Source organism: Callospermophilus lateralis, chromosome 2 (assembly GCF_048772815.1).
Source record: "Callospermophilus lateralis isolate mCalLat2 chromosome 2, mCalLat2.hap1, whole genome shotgun sequence".
NCBI classification, from domain to species: Eukaryota; Metazoa; Chordata; class Mammalia; order Rodentia; family Sciuridae; genus Callospermophilus; species Callospermophilus lateralis.
The window spans coordinates 174,612,897-174,638,966 of NC_135306.1; the positions used below are offsets into that span (position 1 = coordinate 174,612,897).

Genomic DNA, 26,070 nt, shown 5'->3' on the forward strand with positions numbered 1-26,070 from the left:
ATGTGACTTTATGTACTCTGTTCTGAAGTGTAACTAGTCATATGACTACTTTGTTAACTTTCATTGTCTTGGAAGATTGAAGTTTGACTTTCCTTTTCTTCCTCAGAGATTGTGAGACTACTTGTTATAATCCAATAACTTCTACTGTCCTGAAAACATTTTAAAATAGGGCTGATGAAGGGGGCACCAATGAATACCAGGGATTCTCGATACAGGACAAAATGGAGTCTATAGTAAACATCAAATAAATCATTATATTTATTTTTAATATGATCTCTAACAAGAAGTAGTTCCAAATTCTATACTGATCATTCCTTAAAGAAAAGAAATAATAATTTAAAAATTCAGAATGTTCATAGAAAAATACGAGAGCTTCTGTGAAAATTCCATAGGAATTGAATAAATACAAATCTAGCTTTGGATATCAATTCAACTATCTCTATGAGTAAGAGCAATTTAATTAGTTTATCTGAGCTTATCTTGAATCACTTGGTACATGATCAAAAGTGTTCTGTGTAAGTAGTTTAGTAGAGTATTAGTATAGAAAACCCTTAATGAATTCAATCTTCATTATAATAATATTTGATTAAACAAAAATAGGAAGTCAAATAAAGAATTTGTCTGATAGATAAATCATAAATCATCAAAATCATTAAAAAAGGTGATCTAAGCAGTATTTCTGTGTACACAAATCTAGGTGATGTTTCCTGTTTTCCTATGGATTTAAATCACTGAACAAGCCATTGTGAAGAAAATGAACAAGCATTTATAGTCCCAACCACAAGGGAGTGAGTCCAATTAGAGATATAGCTTGCTCATCAGAATTGTAATGAAAATAAAAATTACCTTACTACTTAAGCAGATTATGTGCTGTGTTTTTCCTTCAGTTTTTGAATTTAAATTGGAGAGAAATAGACTTTACTTTTAATGGAAGAAAAGAAGATAATACTGTATACATGATTAAGTATGCTTATATTGTATTCATGCATTATTAGGTATACTTGATTATGGAGAAGATGATTCTGAATCATATTCTTCATGTCCCCCTTTACTCTAAATTAAATACCCATTCCTCTTTTGATCTGTCAATCTCTAAAGGTATAAAACCAGCCAGAAAAATCCACTGTATTTTTGGGAATGAATGTTTTAGGTGGTCACAATTGTTCCTGAACCCAGCAGTTCATTTCAGAGACTCATGACAATTGGAACATTGTACATGGGTACCTCAGAATGACAATGGCATGAGTAGGTTTACCTAATCCTACAGTTCCATGGCATACACGAACTAGATACTTCAGCAGTGCCAAGTACTGGCTCAGCACTGGGTTGCCCATGGTTTTCATAAAAGCAGCAGGAAGAAACAAAGGGAACAATGCCCAGTTCAGTAATACATATTTGCAAATTAATTAATTTATAATTCCTGAATGCTTTTTGCTTAGGTGCTCCACTGAAGAAATTATTCCTTTTTTTTTTTTTTTTTTTTACTAGAGATAATAATGAGATTGCCTGCATGGTATATTTTAATCCTGAAATAAGAATATTTCAAGGTAAATATATCATGAATTTGGTGGGGGGACTATTCTCTGAACATGATTTAGGTGGATTTTCTTAAAATTGCCTAATTTTTCAATTTTAGTCTACTCTCTCTGTTTTCATGGAGAAATATTATTATTTTAAACCATACATAGAAATAGCATAAATTTCAGTCTGTTTCTGTATACTAGAGAGCTAGTTTAAGATTTGTTTAAAAAATTTAATATGAAGCTGGTTACTTAATTAGGGAAAGAGTTGTAACATAACTCTAAAGCACTACTTGCATAAACTATATTTTTAAATATCCTTTAGATACTTTAATATGTGTGTTTTATTAATATTTCCATTAAAAGCAGAGTATAGGAATTAATTTAATAGAGATAATTTATACATAATAGCCCCTTTCCAACTATAAAATTATACCAACTGGTTTTATAGCTTTTGGCAGCTTCACAGAAGCAGGATTAAATTGAGAAAAGGTTAAATACAGCGAATAAATATTACTAGAACAAAATTTGAAATGAATATTTTGAGACTTCTCTTTGAGACTACCAGTATTTAACCACTGAACTCACAGATTATTAAAATCTCAAAACTGGAATCATCTAGAACTTTGGAAAATAATCTACATGAAGTATTGGAATAATCCCCTGATTTGAGAATTTTTTAAAATTTAAAAGTGATCAATATAATCTTGTCAACTGATTTGTTTTGTTGGGAATTTTTTAAAAATCATTTTAAAGACCAAATTATTTCATCTTGGAACCATCTATCCTTTGTCTTCCACCATCACGTGTGATAATGAAACTATAGTCAGAGTATCATAGTAGAGCCAAATTGTCCAAAAGTTATTTGGGATAGATGAGTGTGTGTGCGAGTGTGGGCATATGTGTATGTGTTCCTGTCCAAGGCCTCCATGTTAACAGACCTGCCTACAATCTTTGTAGAAACCCCCAATGTTCTTCCACTTGCCTTGAGTTGACTGCACCATTTGGCATGTTGAGGAATGCCATAGGATTTATTTAGTAGGAATTTCAGTAGACGGTGTGCTCTTCTGAAATGAGAGATATATCTCAATCTATCCATGCACTCATGTGCATTTAGAAAGGCCTTGTGGAGCCAGACTGAAGATGCGGCATATAGACTTTCAGTACTAACACGGACCTATAATGTTTCCAGTGTCATTTGTTTATCCACTGCAGGTTCTTTGAGTGCAGTAGGCCTCTAATCCATTCAGCAAGTAAAAACAAAGGAGGCCAATTCAATGAAAGTGAATACCTACATTAGGAATGAAGGCAGTGTCTACTAAAAGAGACAAAACATCCAGTTAGATAGCTTCTTTAAAATCTGTGTTTGACATTGCAATCGTTTGCACAATATCTTTCCCATTGTAAAATATGACCCTTTACTGATTGGGCCATTTTCCTTTTCAAAGAGTGGGTAAAAAAATTCCAAAGCTTATTTTTTATTCTTTTGTGAAACACTATGCAATAAAACCTATCCAGGACCAGTGATTCTTTGAAAGCAAGAAAAATAAAATCTGGCCCATGTTCTCTTTTCCCCTATCTTTGAACAAGGCATTAAGTATCCTCACAGTGTGAGAGATTTTGAAAGCATTCTTTAATGTTAGCCTGTCAATTTAAAATACATTATCATTCTATAGTTATAAGATTAGAACATTCATATTCAGATAGCTCTTAAAAAAAAACTTATGAGGTGACAGAGTCCCTTGAGATTTTTGACATTTGATTTTGACTGAACTAGAAGAATTATTCTTATGTTTCTTTCTGCTTTAATATAATGATTAACATTCTCAGCAATTATTTTATGGGTCAGCAGTTTTTTTCTTATTAATTTACATTCCATATAATAAGAGTTCTTGCTCTATATACCTCAAACATTTTCTTCACAGGATTATCCAAACTCTATCCTCCTGTACCTTAAAGAAAATGGTATTTATTTTAAATACTTTTTTTCCCCTCAGACAATATTTGAGATTTGATATTTTAGTTTAGAATGTAAATTCCAATAATAAAATGAAAATATGAGAATAGAATTCCTGAGGATTCATACATGTTATAATGAGACAAATATTTAATTTAAGATTCAGAATAATTATTTACAAATCTTAATATGGATTCACACACACACACACACACAAAAAAAAAACAGACATGCAAAACAGACAAAACACACCCAGGAAAAAATGACATACTTTTCTTTTTTTTTTTTTTTTTTCTAATTAGAGACTTGGCCTCAAAACTCTGAATGAAATTATTGGCTTTGCTGAACTGGGCTATGCTTTAACTATAAAACAACAGCAAATCTCCTGGCCTGATAGGTTCCTTTCTTCTGGCCTGTATCTAATCTTGAATCTCACTGTCACATCCCTTCAAGCCTGAGTAAAAACAATGAAAACATACTTATCTCTCAGGTGTAGTCCAACATGGCTGACCTATCCTCATCAGGGTTAGCTACATGAGCATATGCTGTTTCCAATGTCCTCTTTTTGAGTTCCAACATTAGAGGCAAATAGACTACAGAGGCAAGACAAAGAAGAACCACTTTGGTTGACATATCATATAATTTGTTCTCTGGAACCCTGGAAAAAGTGTCTTATACCATTTGATGTTTGTAAATTATTTGATGATATTCAAAACATGATTTTAAAAAATGAAATCCAGTATTAAATTAACACTCATATTTTGACTATTTTATAAAATAAATTTCACCAAGAAAAGTAGCTGGCCAATAGGTGGCAAATTAACTACTAGCAATACAAACATAATAATTAAAGAGTTAATGAAAACAATGTAATAGTCTATGATTACTACAGGTCAGTTGTCTTCAAAACCCCATGTAGTAGTAACAACAAAAATTTTGTCATCCTGAACTGGTTGGAAAAAAGTATCCAGAAACAATACTATGTTCTGTTTTCTTCTAGCATTTGTGAAATAATTAACCCCATTCTTAAGCTTTGGAAATTAGCGTTTAATTATAAATTATTTGTACTATGTTCAAAAGCAGATGTATAAATTTCTAGCCTTGGCACAGTATGGAGAAACCCACAAGTAGGAACAACAGCAGCAGGTGGCGACAAGTGGGAAGTTCTGTGGTTGCAAATGTTCATGACGGGCTAAAAATATAAAACAGGTTTTGCCCCGATGTAGCACTGCTCAGCCTTGGCACAGTGTACTTGAGTTCAGTTCTACCTATTCGCAGAATTGCTTCTGAGTAAGATTTTGGTTTTACCAATCACAGTGTGTGTGTGTGTGTGTGTGTGTGTAAGAGATTAGACCAGATTTTTAGTTTTTCAAAATGCCATCATAGACCTGTGAGATATTGTGGGAGTCCTCAGAACTTCCCCACTTCTTGGACAGGATGTAATAGGGGTTTTCTTGCTGGGACCATGTAGCTCAGCCAAAACCTAAATGCCATTTTTGAGTTCCTTGGTTGGAACAGACTGTTTTGCTCCTCCTCATTCTTGCTGGCAATGGTGTGAAGTATAACTCTGCAGCTTGCCAGAAGCACTGTAAGATTTTAAATGTTATATCCTAATCTAAACCCAAGGTTTGTTCTCAGTAGGTGTCTCCTTCCATGAAGCAGGCAAGAATGATGAGGAGTTCCATATTACTCTTGTGCACATGGACCAAAAGCACGCTGTATGTGTTTTGAGAAGCAGCAATATGATTTTCACAATGATACCTTCAAGTCATTCAAAGGTTTCATTTTCATGACTTGGGTCTAAGTGTTGAGATTTGTCATTTGTCAGTGGTTATGGTAGTTCTAGAAAATATAAACAAACAAACAAATAGATTGGTTAAACTTACTACACCCAGATTCCTGTGAATTTGACACTAAGCAACTGTTAATAAAATCTCCTTGTTTTTATCTGACTTCATAACAAAATATAGCTTGGGAACCAAAACCCTAAATATCTTGCCCAATCTAGTAAAAAGTTAAAATAGTTATTTTGAGACACAAAATAGAAACAGATTAAGCGCCATGTGTTCCAGGCATATAGTGTAGGATAAAGAATCATCAATTGCTACAATTTCTCCCAAAATTACTACATGTTAATTCCACCAAGATCATCGCCATCTTTGTTACAATAAGTCTTCTTCTCTCATCTGCATGAAGGAGATCTGTGGTGCATCAATTGGAAGGAAGCATTCAAGGTTTCAAATATATCTGGTGGTCTTCTTAAAATGGTATCTGGCCAGGTACCTTAGCACATGCACATGCCTGTAATCTTTGTGGCTCCAGAAGCTGAAGCAGGAGGATTCCAAGTTCCAAGCCAACCTCACCAACTTAGTGAGGCCCTAAGCAATTTAGTGAGACCGTATTTCAAAACAAAAGATTAATAGAGCTGGGGAAATGCCTCAGTGGATAAGAGGCCCTGGGTTCAATTCCTCATATTAAAAAAAAAAAAAAAAAGGGAGGGGGATATCTGCACCTGCTCAAGGTGATTTGTGATACTGGTGGCAATCAGACTGTCTTCATTTCATGTTCCCATGATTTCCAAACACAAAAGAATCAGGGAATGTGTAAATAATGTCTATTTATTTATTTTTATTTAAACCCTGTTAGAAGTTGTGGTTAGAAAGGCAATTCCGGATGAACATTAGTTTTTACTTTGTGCTTTCTGTCAGAATCATTGTCATTTTTCTTGAAATTCTCAATCAATTCCCAATATAGTGTTGGTACAGTGATTGCTTCCATCATTCAATTTTAACGTTCTAAAAGAATGTATAAAGAATCCACAATTCCTTTTTTTTTTTTAATCTTTTGAACATTGATTTCATGAACTGCTTCTCACTTTGAATAAGATAGACTCATTCCTTCATGCATTTCAAATATTGTACTATTCACTTAGGAGCAACTCTCAATGCCTTCTGAAACACAGAATCTTTGAAATAGTTAATCCGTGTATCTATTTGATATTGGGGATTGGACCCCGGGATTCTCTAACACTGAACTATACCCCTAGCTCATTTTATTTTATTTTATTTTATTTTATTGAGATAGGGTCTAACCCAAGTGAGCATTAAACTTGCAATGCTTCTGCCCCAGTCTCCCAAGTGGCTGGGATTACAGGCACTACTGTGTCCAGCTAAAACATGTGGTTTTAAGCCATTAAAGTTGAAGCTATTTGTTACATAGAGAAGAAAAATTCATCCAACTATGCTGTGGTATTTGGTCATATTTATAGCATCTCCAAATAAGGAAGATGGGTATTTATGTCCAAAGGTCCAGAATGGAAGAGAGACTAGAGTAATGTATCATGAAGGTAAATGTGAAAATGTTCTATTAAATTTCATTTTGAAGTATCTGGATCCATGAACACAATGCTAATATTTAATAGACTAATAAAGTGGATGCATAAAGAAATGTTTATATGCATATCATTAATCAACTGATGCTTCAATTTGAAGACATATTGCATTTAAAAAAAATCTTTCAGTTGGAGTGGCAAAGTCCTAAATCAGTAGACTTCTCATTTAGTTTTTAACTTTGAAATTATGTTTTAGGGAGTATGTTGTTAACATTCATTGTCATTTTAAAAGTTATTCTCCTAAAATAAGCAATTTTATATCTATTAATTCTGTATTTTTAGTGTTCTCTAGACAGAACCAATAGGGTATGCGTGTGTGTACACGTGCGTGCCTGCGTGTGTGCATATGTGTTTACACATGAGCGCATGGGAGGGGATCATAAGGAGAATTGGCTCATGATTATTGTGTCAGAAGTCCCATGAAAGACTGTCTGCAAGCTAACAATGCTGGGGGGATTATAGGGCTCAGCCCAAGTCTGAAAGCCTGAGAACCATGGAAGCTGATGATGTAACTCTCAGCCCAAGGTCAAAGGTCTGAGAACTCAGTGAGCTGCTGGTCTAAGTCTCATTGTCTGAAGTATGGAAAACTGGAGTCCTGACCTCAAAGGGAAGGAGAAGAGGAAGAGTGTCCTAGGCCCAGTAGCTCTAGAATGGAGAGAGAAAAATTCCATCTCTCTTCTGTCTTTTTGCTCCATGGACCCCAGCCAACCACTTGGTTCACCAGTTCACATGCCAGCCTCCCTTGTGGAAACACCTTCATAGACACACCCAGAAATAATGCTTTGCCAGCTCTCTAATTATCCTTAATCCTATCAAGTTAACATGATTAATTATCATGTACTCCTAGTATGTACTTGTGTAAAAGTGTACTAGTGTAAAAGTTATTCCTAGTATTTCCACTCAAAATCAGTGCACCTCATCTCAAGCCTTCTTCTCCTAGTATCTGGATTATCATTAAAGTTTAAGAAATGGCTTCTCCACTCCAAGCATCTCATCTGATCACAGCAAATCCACTCCACATACTAGAACTGGTACTACCATCCATTCACTACTCACAGCCTCCATTGTAATTGTACATCAGGACCCATTGTGTAAGGCATGTTCTTGTCTAAGAGGTACTCTTAAAATGTACAACATTTTACAATTAGGTTGTGTGATATAATATGTGATCTTTTAAAATCTATGATATTTTAGATAGTCTAACCAGTTTTTTAGCTTCAGGAATTTTAAATGTCATCCATATGACAATTTGCATTATTGAGTTTGAAGCTTGAAGTATTTGGAAGTACTTTTTTTACTGTCATCCCTCAAACCACTAATGCACCATGCAATATAACATAAAGAAAAACTTGCCCACAGATAATGGTATATTGTTTTGTGGAAAATACAAATTCTCTTTTGGCATACCTCTACCCACTTTTTAAACTCTTACTTCAGCTCCCCTTTTTCTGCTTCTTCTTCAGAATTAATTTTATTCATAGGTTTTCTCTGGAAATTTTCCTTTTGCACTTGCTATAACCTGCACCTGGACAAGCTCACCTAGTTCTGGCATAAACTGGAGTATGCTCTTATACCTTAGGGACAGAGTTTTACCACAGTCCATAAGCCTGGAACCACCATTGATAAAATACTCAATACATTGTGTGTAAAAGCATTTTATTAAACTTAAAAGCAGGCAACTCCTCAGTGTGTTCTTTGAGGGGATCTCGTCTTTGTATTTGTGTTTTTTTCTCATGTCCATTGCTTGAAGTGTAGGCAGTACCTGGTACATGAAATGTGCTCAACAAAGGTTTATGAAGAATGAAAGGAAAATAAAGAAAGCAGTGGAAGAAAAGGTAACAGGTGAGGGGGAAGAATATTATTGGATTAACATTTAAATTTTTTATTAATCTCCATTGGCTAAATACCATGTGGCTTTCCTTTTCAAAAGTCTAGTTTTCTTCCCCTCACTAAAATCTTGTTTTCTTCCCCTCACTAAAGTTTAAAAACCTTAATTAAATGCAGCAACCATTTTGACACAACTTTTCTAACTCTCAGTATCGGTACATGTTGGTATAATGGGGGATCATTTAATTCAAGACCAAACAGATGAAGGGATTGTCTTTAAAGGTCACATTTAAATTTGTTGGTGAGTAAGATTTTTCCTTGTACAAGGCACCTGTGCACATCATCTCAAATTGTTAGAGTCTGTAAACAAGTCAGGATGGCGCCTGGTATTTTGCCAGGGGGAGTGGTTTGTGAGGTGGCGCCAGGGAGCCATTAAGTGTGGAGATTTCTTATTGATTGACTGCTGTGTCTAGTTTGTGTTAATTAAGATAAGCTGTGTGGAATGTATAAATATCTCTGTTGTCCTACAATAAAGGGCTCCCACTCCTGCTGTATCAATCTACACAAGTTGCTTGTTATTTTGCTGCAGCCGGACTGCGGCATCAAATGACATTAACATTTCAGCCTCAAGGCATAATATAGAAATCAGTGATGGTCAGAAACTTTAACTTGTACTGTTTTGCTGACCCCCTCCTGGGAAAATACCTTAAGTGCCTCCACCTAGTTTCCTAATTTGTTAAAATTATTAACACAAAAACATTAGAAATGTTTGCCTATTACTCCATGGTCTCTATGACTTTAGTATCTTTTTCCCCTGCTTAGTGTCTTTTATATTTAAATTATTTTGGTGTTGGGAATTTGGATCATGTGTATGCACAGCATGTGTTTTACTGCTAAGCTACATCTCCAGCCCAATGAGGCCATTTTATTTATTTATTTAGCCATTAAAATCCACATCTGGTTTTACGGCATTCCATGTGTGTGGGACTATATCCTCAGACAAGCTACTTTCATCATTAGAATACTTGACAATACTTAAAATGTAGGCATAAGTATTCTAGTCATAATTATATGTCAAACATGAGTGATGAATCATGATGTAAAAACTATATTTTTATATAAATTATGCTAACATCACTGTGACACCATTTCATACTAATTTGGGTATGACTCCCGTTTTCTATAGTGCATCTATGTGCTAAAAGTAAAATGGATATTTTAGGAAAATGAGCTATTTCTATTTTTTATACATATAAGACTCCAGAAGCTCCCCTTTCGTCATTCTGGATGCCATATATTTATAGTTCAGATTGAAATCTTATTACATCATATATATACATAATAACATTGGCTCAGTTACAATAATAGCAAACACATGTAGGTAAGATATTCTAAGTGTCAGGCATTATTCTAGCACTTTATATTTACTTAATTATTGAATAGTCTCACTCAAAATTCTTTATTATTATTTGTATTTTTAAAATAAGAAAATTGTCAGGTATTATAAACTAGTAAAAGGATCAGCTTTATTTACCCATCCATCCACCTCTCTGTGAACAAAACTGGAGGCAAAATCCAGAATCTCATAAATGAATAAGAGTTGGTTCGTGACTTGAGGGAGCTCTTGGTCTCACAGAAAGACACATTATTACCAGAATAGATGGATCCCAGATGTTCTACAAAAGGCCAGGGTATGTGGTAGCTCATGTTGCCCAAGAGGATTAAGAAACAGTCAGTGATAGGAGCCCTGTTTTGAATAGGCAAAATCTTCATAATAAAGTGAAGCAAAAATGAGGGAAAATATAAAAGAGAAATAATGTATCAGACATTTCAAAGGAATAAGGAGACTGTATCTTATATGGCCTCTATCTAATGAATTTATGAGCTTGACTAAGTTGAAATTTAATGGGAAAAATCTCCACTCTACATTTAGCCTTGACTTCTGGGATTTCGTCTACTTTTTGTACATTCTAAATAAAGCTCTTTACATGATAGCACCTCCTACAAGCAACAAGAATTTCTATGACTCTAAGGTCAATTCCTCCCCAGCAAATCCATTAGAATCCTAGGCGTGAAGCAAGAAATTTAACGACAGTGGTGGTTGGTGGAGGTAACACTTGCAGTGGTTCAATATATGGTTCGCCATTCTTGTAATGATAACATTCACCTTTTACTTATGATATTGTCAAATGAATATTTAATTTAAACAAAAACCCATTTGTACTTAAAGCAGAATTATAGGAGATAGATTATAAGAGCACTCAAGTTTCAGAATAGTATAATATGAAGAGCAAATGACTAGAGTCATTTGATATATTAATCTTTAATACAGTCAGGGATTTTTATCAATTTTTTTTCATTGCTAGTATCTAGAAAGTAGACCTATCATGCATTGCAACAATTGCTTGTCAAATTGCTAAATGACTTGATTATTATGTACTTTGTAGGGTCTTCTCTCAGTCTTTCCTTTAGGACACACTCACTTGTTGTGTGTGCTGACCCAACATTATTCTTGCCCTCATAGAATATACCTTATGGCTAGAGAGAACATAGGCTAAATAACAACTAAATTAATGCAAACATGTGAAGTTCTATTATGGTCAAAGTACAAGCTGTTCAGAGAACATTTAGCAAGAAAAGTGAGTCTATTTAGTATGAGTGTGTGAATTCTAATGGACTGTTTCCTATGGCAAGGGGTTGTAACTATGAAATAATCTTTATGTGTCATTGAAGAGGGAAAAAGCAAAGTATTCAAAGAAAAAAGACTAGGATGTGGGAAATTCTATTTAATTATATCAAATTAAGGAACAGTGCACAGAAATGAAAGTAGAGGATACTCATTCCATTATCAAGATTTTAAAAACAAATTTCATTAACTTATGAAGTCCTTCAAAACTTTGTGTCTCTCTGTATTCTGTCTTGCATTAAACTTGTTAGAGACCTTTTCTTAAGCAACCTATTATCTCATTTCATTAATAATTTAATTGAATGAGATAAACTTTGATTTTGTTAGCTACTCTTATTTAAGGGCTGGGTATGTATTATTCACTTTTGTGTTCTGCCTAGAGTTTTGTACATAACAAGCAAGCTTAAAAGTCCAGAGTTACTTTTTCCATGTCTACTTCTTAGTGACTCAGAGTAGTCACAATATGGGGGAAGCATACATTTTATTATGTACTGGTAAAAGTGCATATGTTGCTTTTCTAGACCAAAAGGTTATGATGACAGTTTCTCTGGTTCTCTGCTTATGCATCTGAGCATGTGCCCACATCACCGTGTCCCTCTGAAAGCAGATATCTAAAGATTGTGACAACCACAGGTCCCCATGTCTTTCATCTACTGTTTATTTTGGACCAGTGGTAGCCATGAGCAGTAGATTAGGTGCTGACAAGAGAGAGGTTGAGTGTTTGTCCTCCTGGATGCTTGCCAGTCTTTGGGTTAGTTGTGGTTGTACTCCTCCATCCAGCATTTGGTCTGCTAGATTTCCTCTCCCTCAGCTGTTATTATCTCCAAGATCCTGTATCTTATTCCTTCATATCTAAAAATGATAAAAGGTTTTAATTCTAGGGAGCTTTACCAACATTTATTGGTTTACCTGAATCCAGGCAAACATTCTTTTACTAAACTTTCTTCAAGTGCTCTAATTTAACCAGCCCTAGAATTCTGATCAATAGACATCAGTTTTTCTTTTCTTTTTCAAAAGGAAAGTAAAATGAAAAAGTAAGTGAAGAGAAAACTACAGTAAAAAAAAAAAAGTTTCTGAGTAAACAAATAAATAGTATTGTCGGAGACCAACTCCAACAGGGGTCTCAGGAGACGAACGGATGGTGAGGAGTCGGCGAAAGAGGGGTGGAGAAACAACACAGACACCAAAGTGCAGGTGTTGATCCCAATCTTTACTTGTGAACTTGATCATATATACTTTTCATTTTGGCAGGCTCACAGTACTTTGTGGTTAGAAAACAGGAATCATTATTCAAAGAAACAAAATATTACCTAGCTACAATCAGAATAGAAGAATGTATCTTGGCTTATGCATAAGCAAACATTTGTACTTTCAGTTCGCATTTTGCTTTGAGCTGTTTCTGCTTAGTTAACTTTTAATAATAGTTACAAATGTCCCAAACTATTGGCCTATACCTTGACTATTCTTTCTTGACTTACTGACTGGAACCAGTGCCATGGTTATGGCAAGTGGTTGACTTGTTATTAATTTTAATCAAACAAGAGTAAGAGCACAAACCATTGTGCACAGGAACAAGAACAAGTTGCCCAGTACTAAGCACTAATCTGTCTTCTTAACATTAATTTTTCTTCTCTAGATTTTAATTTAATTTCTCAAAAACTTCCTTGACAGGAATACAGGGAGTTTTTCATTAGACATTAACAATTTACACTCCACAGCTGAATCATTGCATTTAGAGCAAACAGATCTATTCTTTAGAAGTAGTTGCATTAATTGGGAAAGTCATGTTTTTTCCTTCATACTTAATGGTCATATGAGAAGTCACAAGTATACTTATTAAAGGAATACAAAAACAAATCAGCCCATTCCCAGAAACATACTGCGCTCCTCCAGAGGATGGATGCCTTGCGCCATCCACCTCAGTAGGGCCTTGCCATTGCCTGAGTCAGGGGAGGGGCGCAGCATAGTATGATGTATTGCAAAGAGCAGAGGCTGTGAAGAATTGGTTTGTTCTAGGCTCCAAAACTTCCTGGATGTGAGATTTGAGACAAGTTCCCAAGTTCTTTGTGTCTGGGGATTTTTACATGTAAAATGCAGACAAGTCCTAATAGGACTATTATGAGTAGTACCAATAACATACAGGATGAACCTGGCAATCTGTAGATACCCAATAAATAGTGCTTTTATCACTAGCAATAACTTCCACCAAAAATGTCACAATCAACTAATAAATCAGAAATGTTGCTCTAAAGAAAATAGAGGAACAGTGATTTTGACAAAGAAGAAAAATTAGAAGGGGTTATCTACAGTTCTTCCCAATGATTATCACATTTAAATATGCTTTCATTATATACACTAATATAGAAAAGTGAATTTTTTTCTTTTAGATTTGGACTAATCATTTTATTCCTCCTTGATCCATCAGAAACACAATTCATTTTTTATCTTTTCCAAATAGCTTTTGATTCATTATAATTGTACATTAGGGTGGAATTTGTTGTTACATATTTGTAAATGCACACAATATAAAAATATAATTAAGTCAGTTTAATTTTCCAATATTTCCCCTTTCCCTCCCCTAAATATTTGGATTTCATAAAATTAACAAGCTTCTCAAGATACCACTCACTCTTAGTCAACCAATTATCAAATATTTCTGATAAAATTACAAAGTTCTACTAAAGCACATAGGATACAAAAATATTTGTCATTTAAAAATTTTACCTTTTATGTATGTGATTTAAAATCCATTTGGTAGGAATATCAAGTTCTCTTGCTACAAATATTTTGGTTTCTTTTGAAAATTTACTTGGTACATTTTCAAAGATTATTGTTATGTAACATACTAAGTATTTCTTTTCTTTCACATGAGTCCTTTGTCTGAGTTCATTTTCTTGAAGAGAAATTTCACCAAGAGGGTAGATGTTTTGAAAAATGTGTTCTTTCTGTTGGGAACAATGACCAATTTTTCTTTATTCTTGAATCATCCCTTTAAGGTTTTCTAAGGATCTGTTTTTCCAATTAAGAACTTCATATCAGCTCAATGCCTATTGAGTTTAATGGTGTCTGAAAAACAACTCTTCCTCCTGGGAACATCCTCAGTCATGAATTATGTGAAAGCCTCTCTAGACCACGTCTTATTTGCAATTACATGTCTTCAACTTTTATGTGTATCCAACTGAAACTGTCATTTCATCGAATTCTTTTAAATAGGGGAGCAATTACAAAGTGCTTTTGGAACAGTTGGAATTTGTACTCATTGTTGTTTTAGAAAAATATGTTCCAAATATAGGATATGACACATTTTCTGCAGTCTTATAGGTTTACCGTTGAACTCTGGAACAGTATATGCCTAGCAAAACTGACACTTACTCTGATCTGTTTTCTAGTGATTAGCTTTAGATGGGTAATTATATAATGTTATTCATGTGTATGCATTGAATGCATAGAAGAAAAGGGATAGAACGTGAGAATATAGAAGTAAAAAAGCCTGAATATGCTTTGGGGATAATTTTAATAATGCTAAGCAGAGAGCAGGTACTGTTGGAAATGCAAAGCAGAAATGTGATGACATTGAATGAGAAACTTTGAAAGGAACTTTGTGCCCTTGAGCCTTGAGAACACTAGGATATCAGACTTTCCGCTTAGATTGCATTGGTTTTTAGAAAAGATGATCTGTGAGATAGCTTTGGAAATTTTAGATAGCTCAGGATATGAGAAAGCACTTCACAAAAGACACTTGGGAAGGAAAATGAAGGGCATTTGGGAGGATCTTTGCTTCATCTTTACTGTTATTTTCTCTATTTCCTTTGCTGCATTTAACAAATATTTTCAGCAGTAATGGATTTATGTAGTATCTTCTGTGGATTTTCTCATCTTATGTACGTAATCTTTTGAAGAAAATGTGTTAAATCCAATAATTATAAATAAATAAAAACTTAGAAAAAGGAAACATCAAAAAAGAATCAGCTCTTTTGATGGCTTTGCTGATGCTACTACCTGGTTTCAGGGTTCCTTGTGGGTGATTTTATAATACCCTTTGCATTCTTTTATTGGATCCAGTCACTTTGCTTATGTATATGTTTCCCCTGAGTGGGCACCATTTTGTATCCTCAAAAAAAGGGAAGGTAAGGACAGGCCTAGAGAAAGAAATCAAGAATTTTTGGAATTATTAAAGAAATGATGTAATAACTAGATGAATGAAAACCAGTCTTGGAAAATCATGTTGATACTTTTATGTATAACTCAGTTATGTGCATTGTTAGCTCATGGAAAGTTTTATATTATTAGTATCTGGTTTTGTTTTTGTTTATCTATGGTACTGGGAATAGAACCTAGGGCCGCATGAGTGCTAGGCAAGCACTCTACCTCTGAACTAAGCCCTCAAGCCTTATAGTGTTAAGACTGATTGCCTGTCAAGGCTGTTTGTCAGAGCACTCAAGGCTCAGGAAATACAGAGAGCAGTCACACTTGGTCCAACAGCTACACCATCAACCATCTCTGCCTTTGTCTGTGCATCTCCTCTTATCCCAAATAAGTATTAATCTTTTACGCTTGTTCTCTGTTAAAGTAAAAGGGCAAGATCTTTTTATTTATAGCAATGGAGAAAACTCTATTTGCAGTGTAGTAAGCAAGAAAGGGTAGGAAGCTGCTGTTGCACTCTAGGTGGGGAAAACATGGACTGATGTTCTCTGGTGATCTATTTATTTATTTATCCTTAATTGTCATAGTCTCCACTAGGATCGAAACCAGAAATCTAATCACTTAACATCATTATGTATTAGTGTGTTTTTGTTTGTTTTTCTTAGTATTGGGTTGAACCTAAGGCCTCCAACTGGCTAGATAAGCACTCTTCCACTGAGCGACATGCCCAACTCTTCACTCTTGCTTTAATTTTAACTTGAAGCAAGTTCTCACTGACTTGCCCAGGGTGGCCTCAAGCTTGTGAGCCTCCTGCCTCCGTGTTCAGGGTAGCTGGAATTACAGACATGCACCACAGTGTCCCCTGCCACTACTACCCCCACACACTATAAATGTTTCTTAAATTTAAAGAAGTACAATATCATATTAAAAAGTATTCATTGGCATAAAAACTTCCTAGCAGAGGTTTCCTCTATACTCTTCCTGGGATGGATAGAAAGCATTTATTGGCCCTCAACTAAAGTTAATTATATAATATTTTGATGGAAACTCAGCGTACTTTGGAGAATTCCTCTACAAAATGTTCTGTCCTTATCATTACAGGGTTCCAGAGAGCTAAGGGACCGGTTGCTATTCTTCTAGTCAATTCACATTTCTTTCTTGTATCCTCTTCTAGGTTACATTTGCTCACTGAGAATTACTGTAAAAATAATAAAAACATGTTTCTATAAAGGAAAAGATAAAAATCGTCACTCCTAGATTTATCTGAATTTCATCTGTTTAACCATATCTCATTTTGGTAGAACCCATTTCAAGGACTCTCTTTTTTACTTTTTTTCAAGATTTCTATTGGCCTTAAAGAACCATGCTTCTTGGTTTCTTTGCTTGATTTTATTTGAATTCATGTGTTTGGAGAGATCCTTGGACACTTGGGGCTTATCCAAGAAATGACTACAAAATAAGATTTTTACAAATTAATGACCTGACCCATGTGAGTGAAATGTAACTATTTTTGTTATGATAAAAATAATTATGCAAAATATATCTCTCCTCAATTTTTTACTTGCTATGATGACCCTAATTCTACTCCATTTCAAAAGTGAAATTAAGATAAATACCTATAAGGCAAAAATGTATTACATGAGTTCTCTATATACTTTGGAATTTGCATTATCCTCGTCACCATTTAGCTACTATAATTGAAATTTATTTTATTATAGAGAATCAGATATCAGGTAGATGGATTCATAGGTTGGTAGGGGATGACAAATTTACATCTATGTTGTTCTTTCTGTGTTCAACCTCTATCCATATAGAATTTTTGAGTGATACGTTTCAATATCTGTGACTTTTGAGGTGAACAGATGTTGTTTTAGGGATTTTCAAACTAATTTACACATGTATTATAATGGGGTAACTTTAGTGTTAAGAAATGCTTGGAATATAAACCCCCTTTCTTCTCACATATTAGTGTGATCCATGGCATGTTATTTTTCATCTCCAGTTTCGGTTTCCCCCATAGTTAGTAGAAATCACAATGTCTCCCTAAAAAGAATGTTATGAGATGAAACAAAAATATTACACATAATGTATATTAAATAAAATTCTATCAGCGACTATAAATCAATAAGCAAAACGTCTAACACATACAGAATAGCTTAGTCACTTAAGCATAGTAACTGGCTAGAAAATAGATGAAGTCATGCTCAATTTATAAAATGAAAATTAAAACCATGAAGGCTTTTGGTTTTGTTTGTGGGCTTTTTTTTTTTTTTTTTTTTGTCCGAAATCAAAACTATCAATGGTATATAGATTGGACCAAGGCATAAGCAATTGGATCCTGTCTTGGACAGGTTGAGTTTTTTGTTTTGTTTTTGTTTTTGGAGGAATTTGTTTTTAATCCTTTCTTTTTTGAGACATGGGATTGAACTCAGTACTTTACTAATATGAGACAAACCATTTCCCACTGAGCTTCATCCTAGCCCTTGGGCAGTTCATGGAAGTATAAAAGATAAATCTTTTAGGGAGGACCATTTGGCACTTTCTATCCAAATGATAAATATTCATGACTTTCAATCTAGAAGTTCTACATCTAAGTCTTTCCTCTTAGATAAATAATGTGTAAGGACAAGGCATATGTATAAGAATACTGGTAGGAATATTCTTTCTGAAGTAAATTATTGAAAATTACCTAAGTGTTCAATGATGGGAGAATAATTTAATGAACTATAGTTTATTCATACTGTAGAATACTTTAAGGTAGATTTAAAAGTCTGAGGTAAGCATGGAATGGTGGTACACGCCTGTAATCTCAGTTACTCAGGAGGCTAAGGCAGGAGGATCATTAGTTTGAGGCCAGCCTGGACAACTTAATGAGACTGTGTCTCAAAATTAAAAATAAAAAAGGCTGGGGATGCATCTCAATGGTAGAGTACCCCTGGGTGCAATACCCAGTGCCAAAAATAAATAAATAAATAAAAGTCTGAGATAAATGTGTGTGGGCTGAAATGAAAAAAAAAAAATATATCCAAGACATCTTAAATGGACAAATGTGTAATGCAACACACTATGCACTTCCATTATTGTAAGAAAACTATTTCTGTATATGCCTATGCATGTGTGTGTGTGTGTGTATATACACACACACACACACAGAAAAATATCAGTAAGTGATAACATTTGCTTTGTTTAGTTTGGAGACTGAGTTTGGGAATCAGAGGGAAAATGATTTTGGCTTTTTATTCTGTTTACCTCTGTAATTTCAAGCCTTTTAAATGAGAATATTTGTTTATAATTTGCTTATGTAGAATAAAGAAATATACCTACCCCACAATGAGTAAATAAATTCACCAACCACAGAGCCTGACATGTAATTGATAGTCATAATCATACCCTTTGCCTTAAGTGGTATCAGATTCAGACCAAGCACTGAGGTAAGTTGATTTCATGGTTTTGTTTACATAATGCAGACACCACATGTATCAACTGCTTAACTCAGATGTCAGTCTGAAACTATTTAGGCAGTGATTCAGGATCAAACTTTGGAAAATTCAGGATATAGCTTTGGAAAAGCTGTATCTGTGCAGGCAGAATGAAAGGAGGAATGTGAGAACAATTTTTCTGAAAAACATTTTATAGCTGTGAATTCTATGGAGTTCACCAGGTTGATCCAGCTCCTTTGTTTTGCAAATTTGGCTGTAAATCTCTGTTTTTAAGAATTTATACAGAAAATAAGTTTATTGAGCCAGCTAGTCACAACCCAACATTCTAGACACTGGCAGTGGCAGTGGACACAAAGAAGAGAAGAGATAAGCTACTTAATAAGTACTCGGGTTATAGGCATAGTCAGCCAGTTCAGATGTCCATTTGGCCAACAAGTATTTGTTGATGCCTCTCAGGAGCCAAGCATGGCTTTAGACACTGCATATAAACACAACAAAAATCAATATCCTCATTGAACATGCATTCCAGGAGGTATATGGAACTTTAAAAACTACACAAGAAACCTATGGTGTGGATGTTAAGCAGAAGATAATATAGAGGAGAGATGTGTCTTAGAAGCCAAATTTATTACAGTTAATGTGAAATAACCTGAAAAGGACAGTAGCAAGGAAGAGTTAATGAATAGCCTAATTAAATAAGAATTTGAGAGATAAGAGTTTTTGTTGTTATTGTGATTTTTTTTTTTTTTTTTTTTCAGAGAATAGGGATAACGAGGAATGGACTGAAAAATGCAGTTAGTAGTTAGGAGGATACCTACTCCACCTGAAGCAGGATAGCCTGAATTATGAGGTTATAGGAGGGAAAGGGCCTACAAGGGAAGCAGTGTTGTAAGTCGGGGGTCAGGGGCAGTGCTTGGTGTGGGTAAGAAAATGAATTTTCCATAGAAAAAGCTGAGGAGATACTAAGTGGGTTTTTCTGATATTGGATGTAAATTCCCAAGGACCTATTGAAGCAGTCTTAGTGGAAGACACTGTCAGAAATGACAGAGTCCAAAAATATTTGGAGATTAGAATTCTGGGGATGAGGATTGATTTGGGATTGACTTAATGTGAATGAAGATAGATGGAGAAAGGAAAGGGGGGCATTCTTTGCTAGAGGAGTGTAGCAGTGATAGGGGCTGCTGCTAATGGAGGAAAGGGACTCTTACAGAAGCACAGGAATGTTTTCTCTTGATCCAGCTTTTGTGCCAAACCATTGCTGCCTTTATGCAGTCTCCAGATCATTGTGACAAACATACCTGAAATAAACAACTCAAAGGAAGAAGGATTTATTTTCACTCACAATTTTCAGAGATTTCAGTCCATAATCAGCTGGCCTATTGCTTTGGGTCTAAGATAAGGCAGAACATCACTGCAGAAGGGCATTGAAGAGGAGAGCTGATCCCCTAGGCACCCAGGAAGGAGAGAGAGAGAAAGGAAAATCTGTATTCCAGAGCACGTTCACTATTACGGTTTAGATGTGAAGTGTCTCCCAAAAGCTCACATGGAAGACAATGCAAGAAGGTTTGGAGGAGCAATGATTGCGTTATAGATTTAACTTATTCGGTGAATTAATCACTGATGGGATTAACTGAGTGGTGACTGGAGGCAGGTGAAGTGTGGCTGGAGGAAGTGGTTCATTGGGGGCATAGTTATGGGGCTTATATATTTTGTATCTGGGGTGTGGAGTCTCTCTGCCTCCTGATCATCTTGTGACCTGGATCCCTCTACCACACTATTCTGCCATGGTGTTCTACCTCTCACCTCAAGTCCCAGGGAATGGAGCCTGCTGTTTATGTACTGAGACCTCTTAAACCATGAGCCCCTAAATAGACCTTTCCTCCTTTACAATCAGTTTGGTCAGGTACTTTGGTCACAGCAGTAAAAAAGTTGACTAGAACACTCACGGTGATCTGCTTTCTCCAAGTAGGCCCCAAGTCTTACACTTTCTTTCATCCTCCCAATAATACCATCAGATTGTGAATACATTGATGGATTAATTCCACTAATAAAGTCAGAGCCCCAGCTCTGAACATTGCTGCACTGGGTACCATGCCTTCAACACATGAGCCTTTGGGGGGCATCCCACATCCAAATTGTAACAATCGCTATTAATGCATTATGTTTGTAATTAAGTGGTACAGAAAGAAGGGCTCTCCTTAGCAATAGTAATTTGAATGTGTTAGGTTTTATTTATTTCACTACTTGAAAATCTAAATGGTTAGGTTTATGCAAAGACAATACCAATTGTTGTTGTTATAACTCCCTGGATTTCCATTTTCTTTTTTCAAAAAAATTTTAAAAAATATTGAAAGAGAAACTATTATTTCTCAGAAATCATTTGTTTGACAAAAATTGTATTTGACAAAAATCTCAACGTTTTTCCTTAACAAAACAGAAACAAATCTGAGTTCTAAAAGCTACATGGTATATGAAAATTATTTATTGACCTCTCCTAGGTAGATCATTTCTAAAGCTCATCTTTTTGAATTTGCAGGTATGAATGTAAGCAAAAGTGAGATAACAAAAGAAACTTCTTTGAAACCATCTAGGAGATCTCTGCCTTGCCTTGCCCACAGCTATGCTCATTCAAAGAGCTTGAGCCAATCTACCTCGCTCTTCCAGTCAACCGAGAGTGAATCTCAGGCTCCGACCTCTGTAACTTTAATCTCTGCTGACAAAGCAGAGCAAGGTGAGCAGCAATTATTGTTTTCTTGTTCAACTTATGAAAAGTAAGTGCACCCTTTTTTTTTTTTTTTTTCCATTTGACTGGTTTTAATAGAGCTCTTCAGAAAAGAGTCTAGAATAGGACAGAGAGCAGACCCTCCTTCTGCCAATCAGATGAAAGGCCCAGTGTTGGCCAAATGTTTTTATTCCTTCCTTGCTTTGCAGGTGGCCAGTCCCATAATAATCTGGACATACTTGATATTTGCTGCGGAAGACAGACCAAGTGCGTGAATCACTATCTCAAAGGGCCATTGTTTACATTGCCTGTTGTTAATAAAATCATTCCTTGTTAGAATTTATTAGCAATGTTCAAATAAAATGTCATCAGTAAAGAATTCCATTTCCCAAAAAGAGAAACCAAAGATTTTAATTTTGATTATAAAACAATGAAGATTTGGCTGCATGAACATGAACTGGTGTTTGCAACAAAATGTTGACAGGCAAGAGCTAAATTTTAGGCACATTCTAGCTAGATGCCACATTAAAGAAACTGGCTGAGTTTAGGCCGTCTTCTACACACATAGGCTGGTCAGAGACACACTGTTATGATTTTAGACCATTTGCAAAATCAAGAGTCAAAATAAAATCATGCTCCCCATTTTTCAAAGATGAGTTTGTTTTTCTCATCATCTGTAGCTTTCTCATACATTTATTCATGTGATTCCTTTGAGTTGCTACTTCCCCTGAATAACTTGAAAATACCAAAACTTATCTCTTAATAATACTGCAAAATCACTAGATATTATAAAAAGCCAATGTATAGCCTTATTCAATAATGAAAGTACTAATTGTTCAAGAGGATAAATGTAGCATAAATATTTCTTTCACTTATCAAAATTCATTTTAAATAATTCAAACATTAACATAAAAAATTTCTTCATTTTGGTCATCATCTGTCTATCAAATATAATAATAATTTTTCAGTCACTATACTTTTATTTTCCAAAACTAATATGTGTCTTCTTTCTTTCAGTTAACCCAGAAGAGAATGAAAAAGACTCCGTGCTCAAATGTTCCTTTGCTGACCTCAGCGATTTTTGCTTGGGTGAGTTAATATTCCGTATTTCACTCCTCGTTTTCCTCACTCCAAAGCTGTTTTCAAACCTTAAACAGATTTTGTCTTTTAACATTCCATTGGTGAATATAATATTCTAAAGTTAAAAATTATTAAGGAATGTGTTGTGCATTTTGAAATTCAAATAATAAGACATAAAACAACACCTTTTTGAACAACAATCCCATAAAAATGTTAACAATTTTTGCTGTTGCCTAGTACATTTATGCTATTATTAATACTACATTTATCAAATTATGGCATCTGATATTTGCAATCAAAGTAATACTGAAAGATTCTGTTCTTAACGTTAGAGGACAATGTTTATTTCCTTTTCTTCTAGCAATGACAACTGACTCAGTCTCTTCAAGAGTCATCTTCAAGAGGATGAGTGTCTTCTTTTGCCTTTTGCTATTACCACATGAGATTTGCTTTAGTTGAGCAAGGTATAAATTCAGATCAACACCTTGCTGCCCTTTCTCATGAGTGACGCTTTTGAACTTGGACTTTTCCTTGTGTTATTGTTGGTGGAGGTTCTTCTTCTTCTGTCTTTTTTCATGCGTTTCTGGGGATTGATCACAATGGCACTCTACATTTTTGTTTTTTATTTTGAGACAGGGTCTTGATAATTTGCCCGGGCTAGCCTTCAACTTTGGATCATTTTGCCTCAGCCTCCTAAGGCCCTGGATTACAGATTCGAACCCCCAGGCCCAGCTGGAACTTTTCCTTTTTATAAAGTAAATATTAATAAAAAAAGAATTAATCAAAAATTAATACTCATCTGCCCAAACACTTATTTTGCAACTTTGGAGTGAATATATTTATAACTAGAAGAAATTAAGCCCTGAGTTTTCAGTAGTAAGAACATGGGGGCCTGGCTATGTTGTCTACATTAAGGTTCTCAACCCTGGTTAAAAATTCAAATCTTAAAATTTCCTTGTCCCAGCTCCAGAGAATCAGTATTAATTTGTTGAAGGAGAAATATAGGTATTCATACAGTTCCACAATTCCACAGGCAAATATTAAGTGTATCCAGGATTCAGAATTTCTGTCCTCAAATTTGATCATTAGTTTCTCAGGACATTGGTAATGTATTTTTATCATTCTTAAAGCTGTGAACTATGTAATTTATGATAACATTGTAAATGACTGCAAATTAGTCAGGTTTCTTATAATATTTTTTGAATGTGTGTGGCATAGAAACAGCACTTGTTTTATCAAGTTTACTAATTAAAGCAACCATCAGGTTCACTTCATGTAAACATCAGAAGATTATTTCACCAGAAAAAAATACATTGCTCAGAGTACAAAGATCTTTCCCATAGCAATTAATTCTGAAAGAGATGGTTATTATTACTTTTTTTCTGATAATAAAACAAAAATACAAAGAACAACAAGAAAAACACTAATATTTTCTTTGTCCAAAATGCCTACACAGGTGGTAAGTTTTCCATGTTTTTTTTCCTAATAATTCTCCCAAACTAGTACCAGTTAATGGCTTGCCAATCATTCTAGTCATGTAAACCTTCAATTTCAATTCCTTGAATCCTTTTTTTGGAAGTTTCTTATTTCAAGTAGTCAAAGCAGCTTTTTCTGAGCACTTACTAACTCCCATTCCTCTCCTCATCATTTTGGTTGACTCTATTAATTCACCTCCTGATGTGGTGGACATCTGTCAAGGTATTGCATCTCACACTCAGTTTTTCTGAATCAGTCTAGCATTCATTCATGTTAGAAATATATCCCAACTGCTAAAGAGATGAAAACCCATTTGCATGATGAGGTGTTTGCCTCATTGTAACATTAAGCAATCTAGGAATCCATCTGGATGTAGCTCCTGGGTGGGAAATACTTTTTCAAGAAACCTCCATGTCTATAATGTGGGTTCTTTCATCATCTTTGAGACTAGGTCAAACAAAATGATGCCAGATATACCAAGAGTATATTGTATAAAGTGTAAGTATTTTAGTAAAGCAAAGTGGCTATTTTTTCCAATTTTTCTTTTATGAAGTATCAGTTTCTATGTTGGGTTGGAATTTTTAAGGACCAGTGGTGTCTGACAAATGCATCTGGTTAATGAGTTTTCTTCCTTACAGTGAGCTGCTTTGAGCCATCCCATGAGAATATTAGTGCTGTGGTAGAGTTAACTGCATGTTGTCAGTCCTTCGTTAAAGGAAGAATTTCATGGTTCTATTAATTCCCAGCAGAAGTTTCCACTAAGTTTGTCTAGCAGTGTGCTATATCATGGATGAAATTCTGTTTTTCCAGCCAACACTAGTTAAATCTTTTTTCTTATATCTAAGCTCTCTGACTGTGATATATTACTTAACCTCTCTGTGCCTCAGTGAACTTATTTATAAATTTAGAATCTGGGATACATTCTCTGTAAGATTTTTAAATAAAATCAAGGAACACAGTTCTAGCATAGCTCCTAGAACATCAAGTATTTGTTCATTGTTTTACTTAGTCAGTTACCAAGCTTGTCTTTCAATACCTTTTTTTTTCTGGATCCAGAGATATCTTTATCAAACAACTGTTTCTAATATCATCAGAATATAATGCTTAAGACATTGTGGAAAAACAGTAAATTACTGAACTCTTGCTTATTATATTTTTGCCTTCCTCATCAGACTGAATTCTCATAAGAACGCTTGGGGATAGGTACAATTATCAGCACTATTTTTAATTTTTTGGTGGTAATATCGTAGCTTTTAATTCTGTTCTTAATAGAGCAGGTCATAAAGCCAGTGTATCACTCCACACTGTTCCACCAGATACACACATACAAATCATTGTACCAAGTGCTGAGGCAAGTAACAATGATATTGAAACCCTGGTGTGGCAATAATCTTATTCTTTTATCTCGGGGGCTCACTACCATTGCCTGCCACTTGCTTTTCTCAGTATGCTGGAAATTTGCAAGGACACAGAAATATCCAGCAATAGATTTGATGCTGCCCATGACCATGCACGATAAAATCAGGTCATTTGGAAATGAGATATGGAGGTCTCATCAAGACCAGCATAATTTGAGCTCTACCAACCAAATGCATTTATTCAATCTTGCAGTGAATTCAACATTTTGCTAATGTGTTGTGATTCACTGAGAAAGTGATTCACATTACAATGTTAAGACATTTGTTCGCTTTCCACAAATTGAATAGTTTATCTTGGTAGAGTACTCGTTGTTCTTATTTCTAAAAACAATTATGGTCAAATAAGTACCTGGTAATTTTTGCATTCATTTCATAATTTTATAAAATCACTGATTTTCATCATTTTCCCC

The 26,070-nt window shown here is 34.8% G+C and overlaps 1 protein-coding gene across 1 annotated transcript in view; it reads left to right on the plus strand.

The window, feature by feature from the left end:
• The window catches only part of Ano3 (anoctamin 3), a 399,369-nt gene that overhangs the window by 191,876 nt on the left and 181,423 nt on the right, over window positions 1-26,070 (plus strand). Inside the window, exons 2-3 of the mRNA XM_076846993.2 lie at window positions 21,501-21,695; window positions 22,704-22,775. Of these exons, the coding sequence (XP_076703108.2) occupies window positions 21,503-21,695; window positions 22,704-22,775 (265 nt within the window). The 5' untranslated portion in view covers window positions 21,501-21,502. The remainder of the gene's footprint in view (window positions 1-21,500; window positions 21,696-22,703; window positions 22,776-26,070) is intronic.